The sequence below is a fragment of the Vombatus ursinus genome, unplaced genomic scaffold (genome assembly GCF_900497805.2).
Source record: "Vombatus ursinus unplaced genomic scaffold, bare-nosed wombat genome assembly UNPS02009062.1, whole genome shotgun sequence".
Lineage (NCBI taxonomy): Eukaryota > Metazoa > Chordata > Mammalia > Diprotodontia > Vombatidae > Vombatus > Vombatus ursinus.
In genome coordinates, this window is record NW_020948840.1 from 12843059 (window position 1) to 12862195 (window position 19137).

At 36.4% G+C, this 19137-nt stretch overlaps 1 protein-coding gene across 6 annotated transcripts in view; it reads right to left on the reverse strand.

Annotated features, from left to right (window-relative positions):
* Window positions 1-1649: 1649 nt before the first annotated feature.
* Window positions 1650-19137, reverse strand: part of BIRC6 (baculoviral IAP repeat containing 6) — a 316937-nt gene continuing 299449 nt past the window's right edge. For 5 of the 6 annotated variants that reach the window (XM_027850508.1, XM_027850509.1, XM_027850507.1 and 2 more), the window contains 2 exons: window positions 5144-5278; window positions 1650-2808 (listed from right to left, as the gene is read on the reverse strand). In XM_027850508.1, coding sequence (XP_027706309.1) covers window positions 2629-2808; window positions 5144-5278 — 315 coding nt within the window. In that variant the 3' untranslated portion in view covers window positions 1650-2628. The remainder of the gene's footprint in view (window positions 2809-5143; window positions 5279-19137) is intronic. The other variant, XM_027850510.1, reaches the window with a different exon arrangement.

Here is a 19137-nt window from a genome sequence, read left to right on the forward strand (position 1 = left end):
TGGCTCAATGGATAAAGCACTGGGTCTGGAGTCAGGAAGACCTAAGTTCGAATCTGGTATGACACTTAATTGCTGTGTGACCCTGGGCAAGTCACTTAACCTCTGTTTGCCTTAATCCATGGGAGAAGGAAATGGCAAAGCACTCCAGTATCTTTGCCAAGAAAACAAGAGTCAGACATGACTGAAAAATAAGCTTGTGAAAAATTGCTGAAATAAACCTTGTATCAACAAACTTGTTTTTGAAAGATGGAATAGCCATTTACAATTTGTCCTTATGTTCCAACATGTGAAGAGACTGTGAAACTGGAGGAAATAATTGCTGAATAGACAGAAAAAAGCCTGTTCTAAAGATTAAAGGGCAATTCATTGCTCATGATTTCTAGTGAAATTCTGCCAATTCCCCAAAGTTCTAAAAAGCATGAGCATTTTTTTTTCCTAGTCATGGTGGTTTCTGAACTGACACTAATGAGCTCATGGGTCAGAGATCGAGCAAGTATCACATCATCTTAATACGAGTCTGTAGGGTATCCCATAGTCCATTATCCCATTCAATATATAGGGTCTTAAGAATCCAGAATGAAAATTTCTATTTACGCTCTGAAAATTACTTTCTATATTGCTGCTTTGTAACTTTTTGAGTAATTTTATAATGACATTAAATACTCGATAGCGTGGGGGCTCCAAGCCAATCTTGGAATCAGAAAGTGCTGGGGCTCAAGACTTGCTTGGGATACATAACCAGTTATGTGACTATGGGCAAACCACTTCCCACATAATCTCTCCATATCCTCGGGCAACTATGCCAATCACCCTGCCTGGGATGAAGGTGAGACACCCCACTGACTCCAAAAAACAAAACAAAAAAACAAACAAAAAAAACCAACACCCCAATAACAACAAAGAGAGTCAGAGTCAGCCCAGAGTCTGAAGACCTGAGTTCAAATCCCAGCCTTTCCACTTCCTCGAACCAATCTGGACTTCAGTTTCCCCATCTGTAAAAGACAAGGTGACCTTTGAGGTTCCTTATAGCCCATAGTATAGGATTCTTTGCCCCTTTTCTGCCACAGGTAATAACAGTAACATTGTCACTACATTGATTTAGTTTTGTGTGTGACGTGTTGACTACATGACCTACCTTATTACTCACTTTCAGGTCTGGAAATCTTCCAGCAGAGACACTGACTTCAACTGTTCTTTCTGGGAAAATGATGGGTTCTTGGCCTTCCATGGAAATGGAACTTAGAGGCTTTTAATGTAGAAGGCATGTCCAATAGAGAAGCACAAATCTGTCACTCAAATGGAAAGTCCTAGATTTAGCTGCACAAGAATAATTCCCTTGTTCTGCCCAAAGCAACGATGACCTGTTCAGAATGTTGCTTGTTTTGTTTCTCAACATAGGTTCACAAATCACATAGGTAGTAACTTTTTACATCAATTTTTTATAATGATCTACAATTTAGTTTAACCTTAGTATTTTTTCTTTATTGTAATAAGACTGCAAGTTGGGTCAAGAACCCTTTATCTTCATGTCTGAAAAAGTGTTCATTTCCCATAACGTGTCCCACCCCTTAGGCCCTAAATACAATTCTCCAGTCCTCCATAGAATCTGAAGTTTATACAATGGCATGTAATTTTAGAAACAAGACATATACTAATCCACCTAATATTTTATTTATTTGGCTCTAAGCATTTGCATGAAAATGAATCTATACTCTAGGTACAGAATACACTGTAACAGCACCAGAGGGGCACATCCTCTCTGCTCTCTATATTCTCAATACATACATGTGACTTTAGTAAAAACCAGACAGTCCAGTTAAGAAGAGCCCTTTGTCTTTTAGTCTAGCCCTTTTGGAAGGAGTCAGTTATGACGGATGCTTAAAATTGATCATTACTTTTTACATATTTCACCTCAAAGAATGGATGAAATCCAGAGGCCCAAATGTTGGCATGAGATAAAATCATGTCCATTTATTTTTCTGCATTTTTAGAATTACTTAGCATAAAATTAAATACTTTGAATGTAATAAATTCATCCATACAAGTGCAAGGTTCCAGCTATAATGTAGTTCATGGCAGATTTATTATTTTAAAAAATGTACCAGTAAATCATAAAAGAGGGAGCATGTCCATTTAACTTTTATTGAAGTATATAGGTCTTCGGAAATCAAACTTGTGTGCATTAAGGTATGGCCAAACATAGAATCTATCAAATTCAGTGAAAAGTTGTTGACTTTAAATAGTAGCTGTAAGAATGACCAATATATATTCTTTGTTACAACTGCCCTCACTCTACAAGTAAAAAAAAATAATAAACATTCAGTAAACATTCTTTCCTAAGGTAGTTTCCCTTATATAGCAGTGATTTATCCATTTCTTGTATACACAAATTTTTTGAACATACCAATCAGTGGTTCTCACAATTGAAAAATAAAAGCACAAAAAAGTTTACACTCTTGTACAGGTAAATAAAAGATCATCTTGAATTAAACTGTATATCCTTAAGGGCACAGTATAGTTTCAGTTCCATTACCTATGACATAATTATTAGCTTCTTACATACAAATATTGACATATTTGGCTTGTGCTTCAAAGCCTTTGTGTCTATAAAGCCCACGTCAGTGCAGCTCATAACTGGAAGTCACTGTGGAGCTCTTTACTGCTGCTGGGGGTGACCTGGTCATGCAATGCAGTCTCCTCAGAGCCCGCTGCAGCACTGCACATTGCTGAGGAGTCCTCAGCCTCCGGGTCCAAGCCATCCGGACAGGGGAGTTTTAGGAGCTCTTCTCGAAGTTGTGCAGTATGGCGCTAAACATGGGCAAAGAAGAGAGTTTTTAGTATTGCAGATCACGTGGGAAGAAAAGAAACATTTATACAGAGGGAAGGAACAAGCACTTATTAAGCACCTACTATATGCCAGGCACTGTACTGTGCTAAATGTTTTACAAATATTATCTCATTTAATCCTCACAACAACCTTGTGAGACAGGTGCTATTATTACATTTTCTGGGGGCTGTGGGGAGGGGGGACTGAGGCAGGTAGCAATTAAGTGACTTGCCCAAGGTCACACAATAAGTATCTGAGTTTGTTTCTGGATTCAGGTCTGACACCACTCCTAGTGCTCTATCCACTGTACTACCCAGCTGCCTAAACAAAATACATTAAGCTGATATAGAAATCCAGTTATTATATAAATTGTTAACCATTAGGAATAATACATTTCTGAGACCAGTAAGAATTAAATCAAGAAGGAAATGTTTTAAATAAAATGAGTGGGTTCTGAAATGTATTATTTGGTGGATGAAGAAATTTCTGTTCTACATAGATAATTCTCTATGCTGATTAAGGTCATAGTCTGGTCTTAAAAAAAACCTTTCTAGATTTCTTGGTTTGAAGGTGGGTTAGGTTGAGAGCTAAAGTTCTTTCTTTTTGTTGTTGTCGCTGCATTTCAGGTGTGTCTGATTCTTTTCCATTTTGGAGTCTTCTTGGCAAAGATACTGGAGTGGTTTGCCATTTCCTTCTCTAGCTCATTTTACAGATGAGAAAACTGAGGCAAACAGGGTTAAGTGATTTGTCCAGAGTTGTTACAACTTATTAAGTTTCTGAGACTAGATTTGAACTCAGGTCTTCTTGACTCTAGGCCTAGTACTCTACCCACTATGCTACCCAGCAGAGGTCTTTCTTAGGGAAATGGATTAAAGATGGTTACCAAAACTGTTTATGGGTCATTGTCTCCCCTACCCCCAGAATTAATTGGGCTATAGACCCATCTTAGGAAAGTTTCCCTTTTCCCTATTACCAGAGCTAAGGGAGGAGGGGTCTTTTGTTAATTCTAAGAAAATATTTGAGCTGGGTGGTCATCAAAGGAACTAAGTAGTAGTAACTATAGTTTTAGAACATTTCTTACTCAAGATTTCTATAAATGTCCATTCCAAGAAGATTTGAATTAATATATCTGAGGGCATGGGGGAACCACATAATAGTATGGACCTTCCTCTCGCTCTTTCTCAGAAATAGTATAGAATGATGATGAAATGAATAAATTATTCCTGTCAGATCTGTGCCTAAAATAAGAGTATTATTTTTTTCTTCAATGGGGCAGGATGTTTTTAATAAGTTCAACTTTGTGATTCATAACTGTATACTGAGTGTTTAGTTAAGCATTTTAAGTTTCAGTTTCCACATTTTAAAAAGACGGATAATGATATTTGTGTTACGTAATTTATGGAGTAGTTGTAATAATCCAATGAGATAATGTATGCACTTTGAAATCTATATAGGGCTATAAAAATATTAGGGAGAGACTGGAAGCAAGGAGACTAGAACAATAATAGCCCAGGTATGACATGACAAGTGATTGGTTTAAAGTGATGGCAGTGGAAATACAAGAGAAAGGATTAGTACAAGAAACATTACTGTTATGGAAAACAAGAGATGCATTTTAAGAACGTCTCAAATTCTGAAGAAAATCTGAGGAAGACAAGGATTGGTGATTAATGAGATTAATGCTAACTTTGATTCAGAGTAAAGTAGTATGAGTAGAATTGTGAGGATAACGCAACAGACTGGCTTAAAAATAATGTAGGTTGCAGGGAGTAAAGAAGAGAATAGGTGGGCCTTAGAAGCAGCAGGTATAGACTACCCTTTCTAGAATTTTGGCAATTACAGTTTGCAACATTCTCACTTGGAAATGAGAAGAGAAAGAGAGTGACAGCTCCAAGGGAGTGCCAGGGGTAAAAGGAACTTTTTTTTTTCAGAAGAGGGGAGTCTTCAGACTGTTTATAAGTATAATGGATAGTGCTAAGACATAGTAATATAGTTCATAATGCTAATAGTAATATGGTTAGGGACTAAGTGTTTTTGACTTAATAGAAATCCTGTCCATAAACTCCCAATCTCTAGTTTGAGAAAACCCCACCTGAAACTAATTCACTGGAAAAACTGTTGGTCCTCTTCTGCAGAGGGTTTAATTGGCAGTACAGACCACTTAATTTCAATATTTTTTTCCACTTGTTTCCTTTTCCTTTTGGAATCCAAGATAGCACCAGTTAAGATGCGTCAATTTTGCTAAAACTGCTAAAACAGTCTGATATTTTCTACAGGATTCCCATTATGAAGAAAAGAAGGGCTTGTTCAATTTACCTTCAAAGCTGCTGCATGGTGAGACATGGTCCTGCCTACCCGTTTGTCGCTGCTATACTGTTGTATATCTGCAATCCACTCCTCACATTGAGCCATGATCTCAACTCTTTTCAAGTAAAAATGTTTGTGTATAACCTGTAAGAAAATAGGCAATGTAAGAATATCTACGTAACCCATTAAGGTACCTATACATGATGCAAGTGATTTTCACGAGTCAATGCAATTAAGAATAAAATCAAAAGAATAACGTATCAGCTGTATTCTATCCTATCCAAAGCAAAGGCTGACACAATGCAGGTGGTTGTGTAAATGCCTGGGTGGGAGAGGGTCAGAATGGGTAGGAGAACAAATATAAACAAAAAATCTAGGTTGGATTGATACCAGTGTGTTTTCAGAGTTCCAAAATTCAAAGAACTAAAATGATTAGGGAAATGGCAGAGGCAGAGATTTAGGTCAGATAGTTCATAAAATATAAGGAAGCAAGATTGCCAGAAGATACCTCTAAGCTTTTAAGGCAGTTCCTGGCATTCCTCCCACCCCTATGGCATTAGGGATCATCTAACTTCCTCAGTTACTACACTTAAACATGATTTTAACTTAATTCAGACCTTACTGTAGGACTACGTCCTCCAGACGAGTAGACCTAGCCATTTGATCTACTGCTGAACTCTGGGTAACCCTGAGCCATTTCTTTGGGGGATAGGGGAAGGCAGCTTCTTTACCCCAAGTCTTAGAGGTCACTCTCCCCTTGGGGATGGGATACACAAATGTCCATTTATTCCCAGTAATGTAGGCCCTTTACTTGCCTTGGTGGCTGAACTGTGTGGTGGTCACGTGGTGCTGGTAGTGGCAGCAGGTGAGCTGAGCTGCCCTGCTTCATTTACTTCACCAAGTTGGTGAAGTAAAAGCTTCATTTAGCTAGTTCTTCTATTTTCAGTGGTTGTTTTTTGTTGTTTTTTTTTTAATAAAAATAGGTATTATATTTTGTTGAAGATTTTTCCTGTACCTTTCAACATAATCATGTGATTTGGGGTTATCTGTTATAGTTTCCCTTATTATTAAACCAATCCCACATTTTTTGGTAAAAATCTAATCTGATCATAGTGTATAATCTTTTAAATATATTACTGTAGTCTCTGTGATAAATTTTTTTAAAAATTAATTTTGTTTTCTTGTTTTTTACATTATTTTAGTTTTCCACAGTATCCATCCCCCAACAATTCATAAATAAATATTTTTAAAGGCCCCCCTCCAAAAAAAGCACAATTAATTCATACAATGAAAAATCTGAACATATGCAATAACTCATCTTCACAAAGGGTTGGGGGTGTCTCCTCATCTCTCTTAATTTATGTCCTGCCTGATTTACATATTTTTCTTATATTTACTTTTAATTTTTTTTTGGTGTGCCCTTGTTCTTTCCATTCACACTGTTGTAGTTACTGTGTGCATTGTTTTCTTGACTCTGCTAGCTTCACTCTATTTTAGTTCATATAGATCTTTCCATGTTTCTCTGTATTTATCTGTAGTCATCATTTCTTATAGTGTAGCAATATTTCATTACATTCACATTCTGCAATTTGTCAATTCCCCAATATTTTGTTTCCAATTCTTTGCTATCACAAAAAAGTGCTGCTATAAATACTTGGGTATACATGGGGACCTTTCCCTTATCAATGGCGTTCTTGGTGTATAAGTGCAGTAATGGAATCTCTGGGTCAAAGGGAATGGATATTTTAGTTATTTGCACAGTTCCGTGAAAACCTACAACATCTTCTTGAAAAATACATTAAAAAAAGATGTCACATTCAACATAGGGGATTAGAATATTAAAGAAGGAAATCAAAAGATAATTGGAATAACAGGCAAGTTTAGCCTTGGAGTACAAAATGAAGCAGGGCAGAGACTAATACAGTTTTGTCAAGATAACTACAGCAAATACCTTTTCAACAACCCAAAAGGTGACTTTACACATGGACATCACCAGATGGTAAATACTGAAATCAGATTGATTATATACTTTGCAATCAAAGATTGAGAAGCTCTACAGTCTATACAAGACCTGGAGCTAACTGTGGCTCAAGATTACGAGCTTCTAATTTGCAATTCAGACTTAAATTGAATAAAGTAGTGAAAATCATCAGACTGTATAAGGATGAACTAAATAACATCTCTTATGAATATGAAGTGGAAGTGATGAATAGATTTAAGGAATTACATCTGGCAGATAGCTCAGAGTTTCACTGAGCTAAGCAATTCCCTCTGCAGTGATGGCAGTGATCCAGGAAGGATATGTGACATTAATATTAAAAGTCATACTATAAAAAAATTAAACGAGAATCAGAAGATGTACCTCTTACAAACAAGAGATAGAGGTAATTGCAAAAGATAAAAGAGATAATTTTGATTACATGAAACCAAAAAGGTTCTGCACAGACAAAATTAATGCATCTAGGATAAGAAGGAAAGCAGTTGAATGAGAAAAAAATCTTTGTAAATTTATCTAATTAGATTTTGGTATTCAAGATATATATATAATCTCAATAGTCTGAGATGTGCAGATGATACCACTCTGATAGTAGAAAGTGCGTAAGAATTAAGAAGCCTTGATGAAGGTGAAAGAGGGGAGTGTAAAAGCTGGTTTGAAGCTTAAAATTAAAAAAGCTAAGATCACAGCAACTGGTTCAATCATTTCCTGGCAAATAAAGGGAGAAGAAATGGAAACAATGTCAGATTTTACATTCTTGGGCTCAAAGATCACTGCAGAAGGCAACTGCAGCCATGAAATTAAAAGATACTTGCTCCTTGGAAGGAAAGACATGGCAAATCTGGAAAGCATACTAAAAAGCAGAAACATCACCTTGCTGACTCAAAGCTATGTTTTTTTCAGTAGTAATGTATGGCTGTGAGAGTTGGATTATAAGGAAAGCTGAGTGCCACAGAATCTATGCTTTCGAATTGTGGTGCTGGAGAAGTGTGTTGGACAGCAAGGACATCAATACAGTCAATACTTAAAGAAATTAATTCAGAGTACTCATTGGAAGGACAAACACTGAATCTGAAGGTCAAATACTCTGGCCACATAATGAGAAGACAGGACTCACTGGAAAAGATACTGATGTTGGGAAAAGGCAAAAGGAGGAGACAGCAGAAGGCGAGCTAGATATAAAGGGTCAAGGAAGGAAAGAACATGAGCTTGGATAGACTTCAGCTGATAGTGGAGGATAGAAGGGGTTGGTGTGGTACAGTCCATGGAGTCATGGAAAGGCAGACATTATAAAATGAATGAGCAACAAATCTATTTGGAATATATTGTAGAATATGGTGTAAGGTTTTGAACTTAGGGTAGCTAGGTGGTGCAGCACAAAGAAACTGGACCTAAAGTCTGGATGATCTGTATTCAAATCTGGTCTCAGACACTTAGTGTGGCAGTGGAAAAGTCACTTAACTTTGGTCTGCCTCTGTATCCTCAACCATAAAATATGGATCATAATAGCATCTACATCCTGGGGTTGCTGTGAAGATCAAATGAGCTAATATTTATAAAAGTGCATAGCATAGTGCCTGCCACATAGTAGGCACTATATAAATGTTAGTGATGACCATATTATTATGTTTCTGCCAGACTGCTTTCCAGTTTTACTGGAATTAAAAAAACAAAACAAAACTATATAGGGAGTCGTCCCTCCCCCCCAGTAACTTATGTTTTCTGCTTTATCAAAAACTGGATTATTGAGTTCTGTTTCTGATTCTCTCTTTGTCTAGTCTGTTCCATTGATGACCAAGGCCCTATAATATAGTTTGAGGTCTGGAAGTGCTATTCCTCCTTCGTCCCCACCTCTTTTCATCATTTCTCTTGATATTTTAGATATTTTGTTTTTCCAAATGAATTTTATTATTTTATCAAATTCTGTAAGGCATCACCTAAATAATTTGATTGGTACAGAATTAACAGTGCTTTAACTTTATTAAAAATTAACTAAAAATTAACTTTGGTAGGATTATCTTTTATAACATTTCATTTAATGTCTCTGTATCAATATCAGAGATATCATCTTATAAAACCATGGAGGAAAGGAGAACTGAACACACATGTATACACATAAAGAGTTTGGCACAGAAAAACCTAAATTTCACCCCTGCAAACTTACAAGAACAGGACAAGAGGTGGAAGAATTTTTACATCTATGGTTCTCCCCTACCCCTCTTTATTTCTCCCTGGTTTAGGGTATTTAGATTATATTTGCATCATAGAGTTTGGTAGAATCTCTTCTTTTTCAAATTTTGTAAATTTTTTTCCAAATTTTTATATAATGTTGGAATTTATTGTTTTTTGAATCTTTGAGAAAATGTAAAACTTCTGGTTATGGGGCCTTTTTCTTTGGGAGTTCATTTATGGTTGAAGCTATTTCTTCTTTTGATAATCTGAGTATATTTTTTAAAGTATTCAACCATTTCATCTAAACTTTCCATTTTGGTTAGTTTATATTTGGGCAGAATAATTTCTGATAATTTCCTTCATTTAATCTTCATGTGAAATTGTTTTTGTTATTGGTAATTTAGTTTTCCTTTCTTTTATTTAAAATTAGGTTAGCTGTTTAACTTGGTGTATTTTTCTTAAGTTTCTAGTTTTATTTATTAATTCGATGTTGCTTTTTGCATTTAATCTCTTTGACTTTCAAAATATCTGTTTTGGTGTTTAGTCTGTGGTTTGTAGTTTGGTTTGTAAGTTTTTATAGTTTGTTTAACTAGTTCATTTGTCTGTTATTTCTCTCTCTTGGTAATAAAGTGTTAGTGATACCAATTTTTCTTTAATTTCTTTAGCCACATCACCAAAGTTCTGGTATATTGTCTCATTTATATTCATTTTCTTTGATGAAATTATCTATTACTTTTATTTGTTCTCTGACCTACCTATTCTTCAAGATTATTTAGTCTCTAATTTTTAATACTTTTTTCTATAGTTTTTTATTAATTTATTTTGATTTATCAACAATCACTTCCATAAGCTTTTGAGTTTTAAATTTTTTCTCCCCCTCCCTAAGACGGTATGCAATCTAATATAGGCTATACATATACATTCTTATTGAACATAATTTCACATTAGTGATGTTGTAAGTAAGAATTAGAACTAAGAGGAGGAACCACCAGAAAGAGGAAACAAAATACAACAGAAGAAAAAAAATAGCAAATAGTATGCTTCGATCTGCATTCAAACTCCATAGTTCTTTCTTTGGATGTGGATAGCATTTTCCATCATGAGGCTTTTGGAGATGTCTTAGATCCTTGTATTGCTGAGAGAGGTTAAGTCTATCAAAGTCAGTCATCACTCAATGTGGCTTTTACTGTGTACAACGTTCTCCTGGTTCTCCTCACTTCACTCAGCATCAAACCATACAAGTCTTTCCAGGTTTATCTGAAGTCTGCCTGTTCATCATTTCTTATAGCACAATAGTATTCCATTACATTCATATATCACATTCACAATTATGATAACTATGTCTTTCTCGCCATCCTTTCCCCCCTATTTATGCCTTTCTTCTTTAGTTTTCAACATTTACTTCCACAAGATTTGAGTTCCAAATTTTCACCCCATCTTGCCCCTTTCCCCACCCCAAGATGGCATGCATTCTGTATACCCTTTTCCTAGTCTGCCCTCCCTTCTATCTCTCCCCCCATTCTCTTATCCCCTTCCCCTTCTATTTTCCTGTAGGGCAGGATAGATTTCTGTACACAATTTCCTGTATTTCTTATTTCCCAGTTGCATGTGAAAACATTTTTATTAAACATGTGTTTTTAAAACTTTGGGTTCCAAATTTTCTCCCTTCCTCCCTCCCCACTCACCCTCATTGAAAAGGAAAGCAACTCAATGTATAAATATTATACATTGATTATTACACATTGATATTATAAATAATCTTCAGGATTATTTAGTCTCTAATTTTTAATACTTTTTAAAAAGGCTCTTTGCTGAACACAATTTTTATTGTGTTGTGGTCAAAAAAGGATGTTTAATATTCCTGCTTTTATCAATTTTTGAAATATTAAGCCTAAAACTTACATTTTGTAAAGGTACCACAAACAGTGAAGAAGTACCCTCTCTCTTTCTCTCGCACTATAATTCAGTAATTGCCAGATCTATCATGTCTAACTTTCCTAAAATTTAAATGAGTTCCTTAAATCTCTTTCTTATCTTTTTTTTTTAGATTTGTCTAAGTCTGAAAGGGGCACAAGGAGGTCCCTAACTAAACTAGTATATTTTACTGTCTATATCGCCCTAAAAATTAATTTTCCTTTTAAGTATACAACTGCTATGCCATCTGGTACATAAGTACATATGTATTAAATACAGATATTGTCTATGGCACATTTAGTCATACTGTAGTTTACCTACTCATCTCTTTTAATCATGTTGAACTTTAGTGTTGTCTTCTCTGAAATCATGATTGCTATCCCTGCTTTTTTTAGTTCATCTGAAGCAAAATAAATATGCTGTTGAATTCTGCTTTCTAATCCATTCTGCATTTTTTATTTCACTCACAGTTATAATTGTTAGTTGAGTATTTTCCTTCATCCCATTTTCTTATATTAATTACTCTCCTTACTCCCATTTCCTTTCTTTACAAAGGCAAGAAAAGAGTAACATAGTGCTCAAGAAAATGAGGTAATGTGGTTCTCCTATACTGTTCTTCTTCTCCTCACGTTGGCCCAGATAAAAGGTTTCTACCTTTTCTTTCATTTTAGTCATTCTTTTTCTCCTCACAACTTATCATCCAAAACTGGAGTTCTCCCTTATTCTTTCCAGCCTCTCCTTCCCCATCCCTGTTCCTTCTTGTTTCTCTGTTGAGTTTAATGTTTTTCTACACCAAACTCTATGTGTTTGTCCCTGTATGTCTGTGTTCAATTTTCTTTCCTTCCATGGCTATAAAGCACTTTTCTCAAGTACCCTGATTATGTGAAAAATATTAAGTTTTACCCTCTTTCTTCCCTCCTATATTCCATTTTCATTCATTTAAGATAATCAAGATAGAACAAAACTAACCCCAGACCTATTTTACTTAAATTTTCCTATGACTTTTGAAGACATTAGGATTTTAAGGTGATAATCCTTGTCTCTTTTACCCCAATTAGTAAATAAATACTTTCTCCTGGCATATTCCCTTCTAATTGCACCAATGTATTTCCCTTTGTGAGTTTCTTTTGACTCCTAAGTTTGCATTTCAAAGGCTCTATTCAGTTCTGTTCTTTTCATTGGGAATATATGGAAGTCCTCTATTTCATTAAAGATCCACTTTTTCAGGGGCAACTAGGTGGCAAAGTGGATAGAGCACTGGTCCTGGAGTCAGGAGGACCTGAGTTCAAAGTCAGCTTCAGACACATAACACTGACTAGGTGACTCTTGGTAAGTCACTTAACCCCGACTGCCACACACACACACACACAAAAGGATCCACTTTTTCCTCCATGTACGATTATACTCAGTTTTACAGGGTAAGTTATTCTTAGTTGTAAGGTTTTATTTTTTGCCTTTTGAAACACTAAGCTTTCAGAAGGTGACCAAGAAATAATTCTATTTTCACTTTGCCCTCTGAATCTAATAGGTCTAGGGAGCTTTCAATCATGACTTCTTGGAATACGGTATCCAGGCCCTTTTTTCAGTTGCGCTTTTCAGGTAGTCAGATGATTTTAAGATTACTTCTCCAGGACCTCTTTTCTAGGTCAACTATTTTTGAAGAAGGAAGCTTATATTTTCTTTTTTTTTTTCAATTCTTTAATTTTGATACAGTATTTTTTCTCATGATTTTGTCTCTATGATTTCTTTTTCATTAATTTCAGTTTTCAGGGAGCCACTCACTTGGGTTATGATTTTGCACATTTCCTGTTTTAAGGTGTTTATTTTCCTATTCTCGCCCTGGAGTGCTCATTTCATCTAAAATATCCTTTTTAAATTTCTTATTCCTATCTTAAGTAATTCCAATAGACTTTATTGCTAAGCTATACATGAATCTGAGGCTGTATCCCCAGTGGCTGTGGAGTTATTTACTCTATTCTACCCTGGACATCCCTAGAACCATAAGTTTCTTTATCATTGGTACCTTCAGTTAATTCACACATCAGGGCCAAGTTCTAACTGGGTGCTGGACATTTGGATGAGATGGTAGTCCCTTGTCTGGTCCCAATCTGTGTTGTCTGAAGTCTGCCACTATCTCTCCCTTCTGCTGCTATCTGCTGTGAACAAAGTGCTGGCTTTTTTTAAAGATACAAGCTTACTTGTGTCTTTATAGTATAGGTCATGAGAGGGGTTCATGCTAGCTTGCTGCAAGCTTTCAAGGCCTCTAGGATGTGAAGACTAATTGCTGCTCTCTAGGAAGGAGCACTGTTGGCTTTTGTCCCCATTTTGAGGGAGCCTCATTATGTAGGGGTTTCCGAGCTGGAGCCTTCTGAGGATGTAGGAACAAGACGGTTTCTGAGTTTTTGCCAGGTGCTTAGTGCCCGCAGGCTTCTTGGTTATCCTCCTTTGCCCACCTAGGCTGGAGGGATTTACTGTACTACTTACTGTAGTTTCTATTTCTTAACCATTATTTGGTTTGGTGCTCTTGTGTTTCATATTTTCTGGAATACACGTATGGGAATTGGAGTATTCTGTTCCTATTCATTCTGCCATTTTGATCAGAAGTCAATAAAATTTTATCTTGAAATTTCCCTGGATATTATTGCTTTTCTTGACTTCTATTACACTACTCACTATTTGTATTCTCCTGTCTGGTGGTTCCTTTGATTTTTTTTTTCACGGTGACCTCACTAGCAATCATAATAACACTTATTTTCTAATTTACCTAATTACTAATTACCAAATACTTATTTACAGTGTACCTGTTGTTTCTCTGTTAGAATGTTAGCTCTTAGAGGTCAGGGATTTCTGTAGAAGTCGTGCATATTGTAACTTCCACCATCTATAATATTGATAGTAATATCTAAATAGGTAAAAAGGGCTCTGGAAATCACAGAGTGAAGTCATGTAACTAATGAATTGAAGCCCAAATGCATTCTTTGTCAGGGAGCTCCTCAGGTCATCTCTCAAATTTCATTTCCTCTTATTATAGACCCAGTTCACAGCACAGCAGATTAGAAGGTGAAAGACTATACTGAATCTCTGATCTTATGGATCTCATACAGGGACTTGGATTTGGAATCAGAGAACTATCATTTGATCTAGATGTAGTAATTACTAGCTATGTGACCATGAGAAAATATTTTAACTTCTTTGGGCCTCAGTTTCCTTAGCTCTTAAATGAGAAGGTTGGAGAATAAGGCTTTCAAGTTTCCTTCCTAGCTCTAAATCTATGATTCTATGACTTTTTAAAAAAATACCCCCAAATGCATAATATATGCAGTGCTTTGAACATAATAGTTTCTTAATGTCTGTTGAACTGAACTGTAACAGTATATTGGTTTGAATACAGGTTGTTCCTGAGTAAAGATGCAATATGAGATATATATATATATATATATGTATATGTATAAGTATATGTATATGTATATGTATATATATGCACACACACAGACATCATATATATATATATTTTTTTTAGGCAATTGGGGTTAAATGACTTGCCCAGGATCACATAGCTGGTGTCAAGTGTTTGGTCTGAGGCCAGATTTGAACTCAGGTCCTCCTGACTTCAGGGCCGGTACTCTATCCACTGTGCTACCTAGCTGCCCCAATATGATATATTTTAAAGGAAAAATGCGTATACACATAGAAAATAGATCCATTTTAGGTCATACTCAGGCTAATATAAGCTACTTATGTAAGTAAAACCACATTCTTTTTTGGATCAATATGGTCCTTTCTCTTTCTTTCTTCTTTCTTTTTTCCCCCAATTCCTTCATCCCATCATTTCCTTATCATCCTCATTTTTTTTAAAATGAACTTAATTCCTGACCCTTCTAATGTTGACATTTCATCTTTTCTTTCTTTTCCATCTCTACCTGTGCCTCCCATCTCCTTTTTTTCTGCCTTACTCCAGTTCTGGTTTCACTTGCTCCTGGATAAACAGAAGGGTTCAGTATAGCTCAAGGAGACCAGGTTTGCTAATCAAGCTAAGAGAGGAACACATATTCCTACTGTGTATTTCTTCCATCTATGGGACCAAAGAGATACTATTAAAGTTCCCACTCATAAACATACATAATTATTCTCAAGAATAAAACATTAAAAGAATTATAGAATATCATAGCTGAAAGGGACATCAAGTGCCATTTAATTTGACTCATAGCTGAAATACAGTCCCTACTACTTGACAGGTAGAGGTCATGACGCTGTCCTTTTCCGGCTTGAAGACTCCAGTGAGGGGAAACCAACAACTTCTGGGGGCAAGTCATCTCCCCTTTGAAACCATTAGGAAGATTTTCCTTGACATTATGTCTAAATCTGCCTCTTTACAACTTTCACCCGTTGTCTTCTGGAAACATGCATAATAAACAGAATTTCATTCTTGAGAACCTCCCACAGGCTAACTTCCCCTACAGAATTTTAGTTCATAGGATTTTTCCTATCTTTTCCATGGACCCTTTGAAATTCTATTCCCAGATGGAGTGTGCAATATCTCTTCTCCTTTTCTCAGTGAAGTCTACTAATTGCTTCCAATTCCTTACCTCTTACTCATTCCTTAACTCTCTGCAATATGGCTCATCACTCAAATGAAACTGCTCTCTCCAAAGTTGCCAATGAGCTCTTAATTGCCAAATTTGACAACCTTTTTTCAGTTCTCATTCTTCTTGACCTCGCTGTCGCATAAGGTATTGTTAACCACTCTCTCTGAGTTTTCAGGACTTTACTCTCCTCTGGTTCTCCTACTAGTCTGATTGATCCCTTCATAGTCTCATTTGCTGTCTCATCATTCACACCACATTCCCCAACTCTCGGTATTCTCCAAGGCTCTGACAGTGCTAGGCTCTCTTTTCTTTCTGTATTCTCTCACTTAGTGACCTTATTAGCTCCCATAGGCTTAATTAACTCTATGCAGATGATAGATCTCACAGATATATTTATCGACCACTCATCCATATCTGTACCCTGAGTTTAGTGTCCTCCATCACTAACTGCATGTTGAACACTTCATATGTCCAAAACAGAACTTATTAAGTTACCTTATTCTGTTGAAAGTACCATAATTTTTTAGCCTCCCCATTTCATAAACTTGACATTATTTTCAAATCCTTAGTTTTCCTCATCACATTCATTCAATCATGTGCCAAATCTGGCCATTTCTACTTCCACAACATGTCTCTCTTCTGACCCCTTCTTTCTACACAAGAGCTACTATACCTTAGTTCAGACCCTCATCACATCTCCCATGGATTACTGAAATGGCTATCTCTTTTCCAATTCCTATCATTTCATTCAGCAGCTAAGCAATCTCCCTTGAAAGACAGATATGGCCATGTCACTACTCAAGAGATTCTGGTAGCTCCTTACTGCTTCAAGAATCAAATAGGAATTCCTCTCTATAGCTTTCAAAGACTTTCAGAGCTTGCCCCAATCTCTTTCTAGCCTCACTGAACATTACTGCCTCTTTTACATTCTGCAATCCAGCTAAACTAGCTTTCTATCTGTTCCTCATGCACTGTATTATAATGTCCATCTTCATGTCTTTGAACTGCTTTCCCTCTTAACACTTCTTCCTCTTCTCCTCCTCATAAAACTTGCTTCAATACATACCTCAAATAGCACCTTACGGGCCCCATAGTGGCTATTTCAATAAATTTTCTTCTCCTTAAATTCTCTATACCAGAGGTGTCAAATATGCTCACACTGCAGAGTGTGACCTGAACCAGATGTAACTGAGAAATATTTTACAAAATATTAATCAAGGAACATTTATTAAGTGCCCACAATGTGTCAGGCACTGTGCTAAGTGCCTGAAATAAAAATTAAAGTACAATAAAACATAGAAAATGTTAACATGTGGTTTTCTAAATCAGTATGTGGTCGACAGGGATCTTTTATGTATGGTTTAGTGGACCCCATTTCTATCTGAATCTGATACCATTGCATTACACTATCATTATCCCATTATCTTTGAGTATACTTTGTCTCCTTGTCTGAGAAAATTGAGGCCATTTCTTTCGAATTCCCTAAGTCTTACTTACTCCACTTCTCAAAAGTGGTATCTATCTTCACCTGTCATCTTTTTTCTAAACTCTGAGGAAGAGACTCTTCTTTTATTGAGGCCAATCTTGTCTCCTGAGCTTGCCTCATGAATCATTCCCCCTTTGTCTCAACTTAATTCCCTTTCTGATGGCTCTTTCCTTCCTACCTGTAGATGTGCTCAGATTTCAATCCTTAAAAACCTTTCAACCATGCCATCCTCTCAAATGACTATATGTCTGTTCCCTTTTACTGCCAAGCTCATAGAAAGACTATCCACATTCACTGCGTATTCAACCACAGCACCCATTCGCTTCTACCCTTAGTTGCCAAGACTTACCAATTCTATGTTTACAATGTCTTTCATATCTGTCCCCTTGTTTCAACCAAACAACTACCAACTCAGTTTAAGCCCCCATCACCTCTTGCCTGGACTACAAAACAGCCTCCTAAATGGTCTCTCCGCCTTGAGTCTTTCCTCTGTCCAATCCATCCTCTACCCAGCTGCTAAAGTAATAGTCCTAGCCAGTTCTGATGATGTTTATTTCCCTGTTCAATAAAATCGTCCTTCACAATCTGGCTACAAACTACATTTTAAACCTTATTATACATCACTCACCTTCACACACGCTATAGGACAGCCAAACTTGGTGCCTTTGCACTGGACCCCCGTTCCCAGAATGTCCTTCCTTACCTCAGCCTCTCAGAATGTTTTCCTCTAAAGCTTAAATCTCAAGTGCCATATACCACATGAAGTTTCCCCTGAGCCTGAAGCTGTTAGTGTCTACTGATTAAAGTCCCTACATATTTACTTTATATATACATGTATGTATGCATGTATGTATGCATGTATGTATGTATGTATGTATGTGATATACATAGATGGACAGATTTAGATAGATAGAATGTTTAATTTCTGTCTTTATATCCCTGGTGCCCAGAACAGGGTAGGTGCTTAATAAATGCTTGTTGACTGACTTATAAGCTTCTGATCTCATAATTCTACTGAAACTACTCTTTCCAAGGTTTCCAATGAGCTCTTAATGACTAAGTTCAATAGCTTTCTCTTAGACTTTATCCTATTTTATCTCTGCATCTTTGCACACCTTTACTGAGCTGTATGTCCCTCCACAAGTTTCCCTCCCTGAAACCTCCTTCCGTCTCAGTTTGTACAGATAACAATAACACCTATTTCAGAGTGGTGTTGTGATAAGGTAATATTTATAAACTGCTTTGCAAATACTAAAATAAATGCTAGCTATGGTGATGATGATGGAACTATTAGTATAAATGCTAGCTGATACTCTTTTATTCCTTGAAATCTGTCACTCCCTCTCTTCTAATTATCTAACCTGGCTGCTCCTTTACATCTCCTTTGCTGATTTATCATCCATTTCTTGTCCCTTAAGTATGAGTCCCGTCCCAGGCCCCCCTCTTTTTCTATAATTCTTTCACATTTTGATCTCATCAATGGCTTCAATGACCTTCTCTAAACACATTACCAAATTTATATATCCAGAACTAATTTTTCTCCTGAACTCTAATCACCAGCTGCCTGTCCAACACTGCGAAAATGTTTCACTGGCATCTCTAATTTCTTTTAAACCTGCCCAGGTTCAAAATTTACTTATGTCTGTAAAGGGTATTAACTTTGTCCTCCAGTCATCTAGGTTCGTTATCTATGCTCCAACTCACACGTTGCTGAAAACTATTGGAGAAATTCTAGCAAGCCAACTGGATTCACTATAAAGTTACCGTATCTAACCTCAACTGGGCTTTCACTGTTGTACAATTCTTTTATTTTTTTCCTAACTTATTATCACTCTCCCTCTCAGGAGAG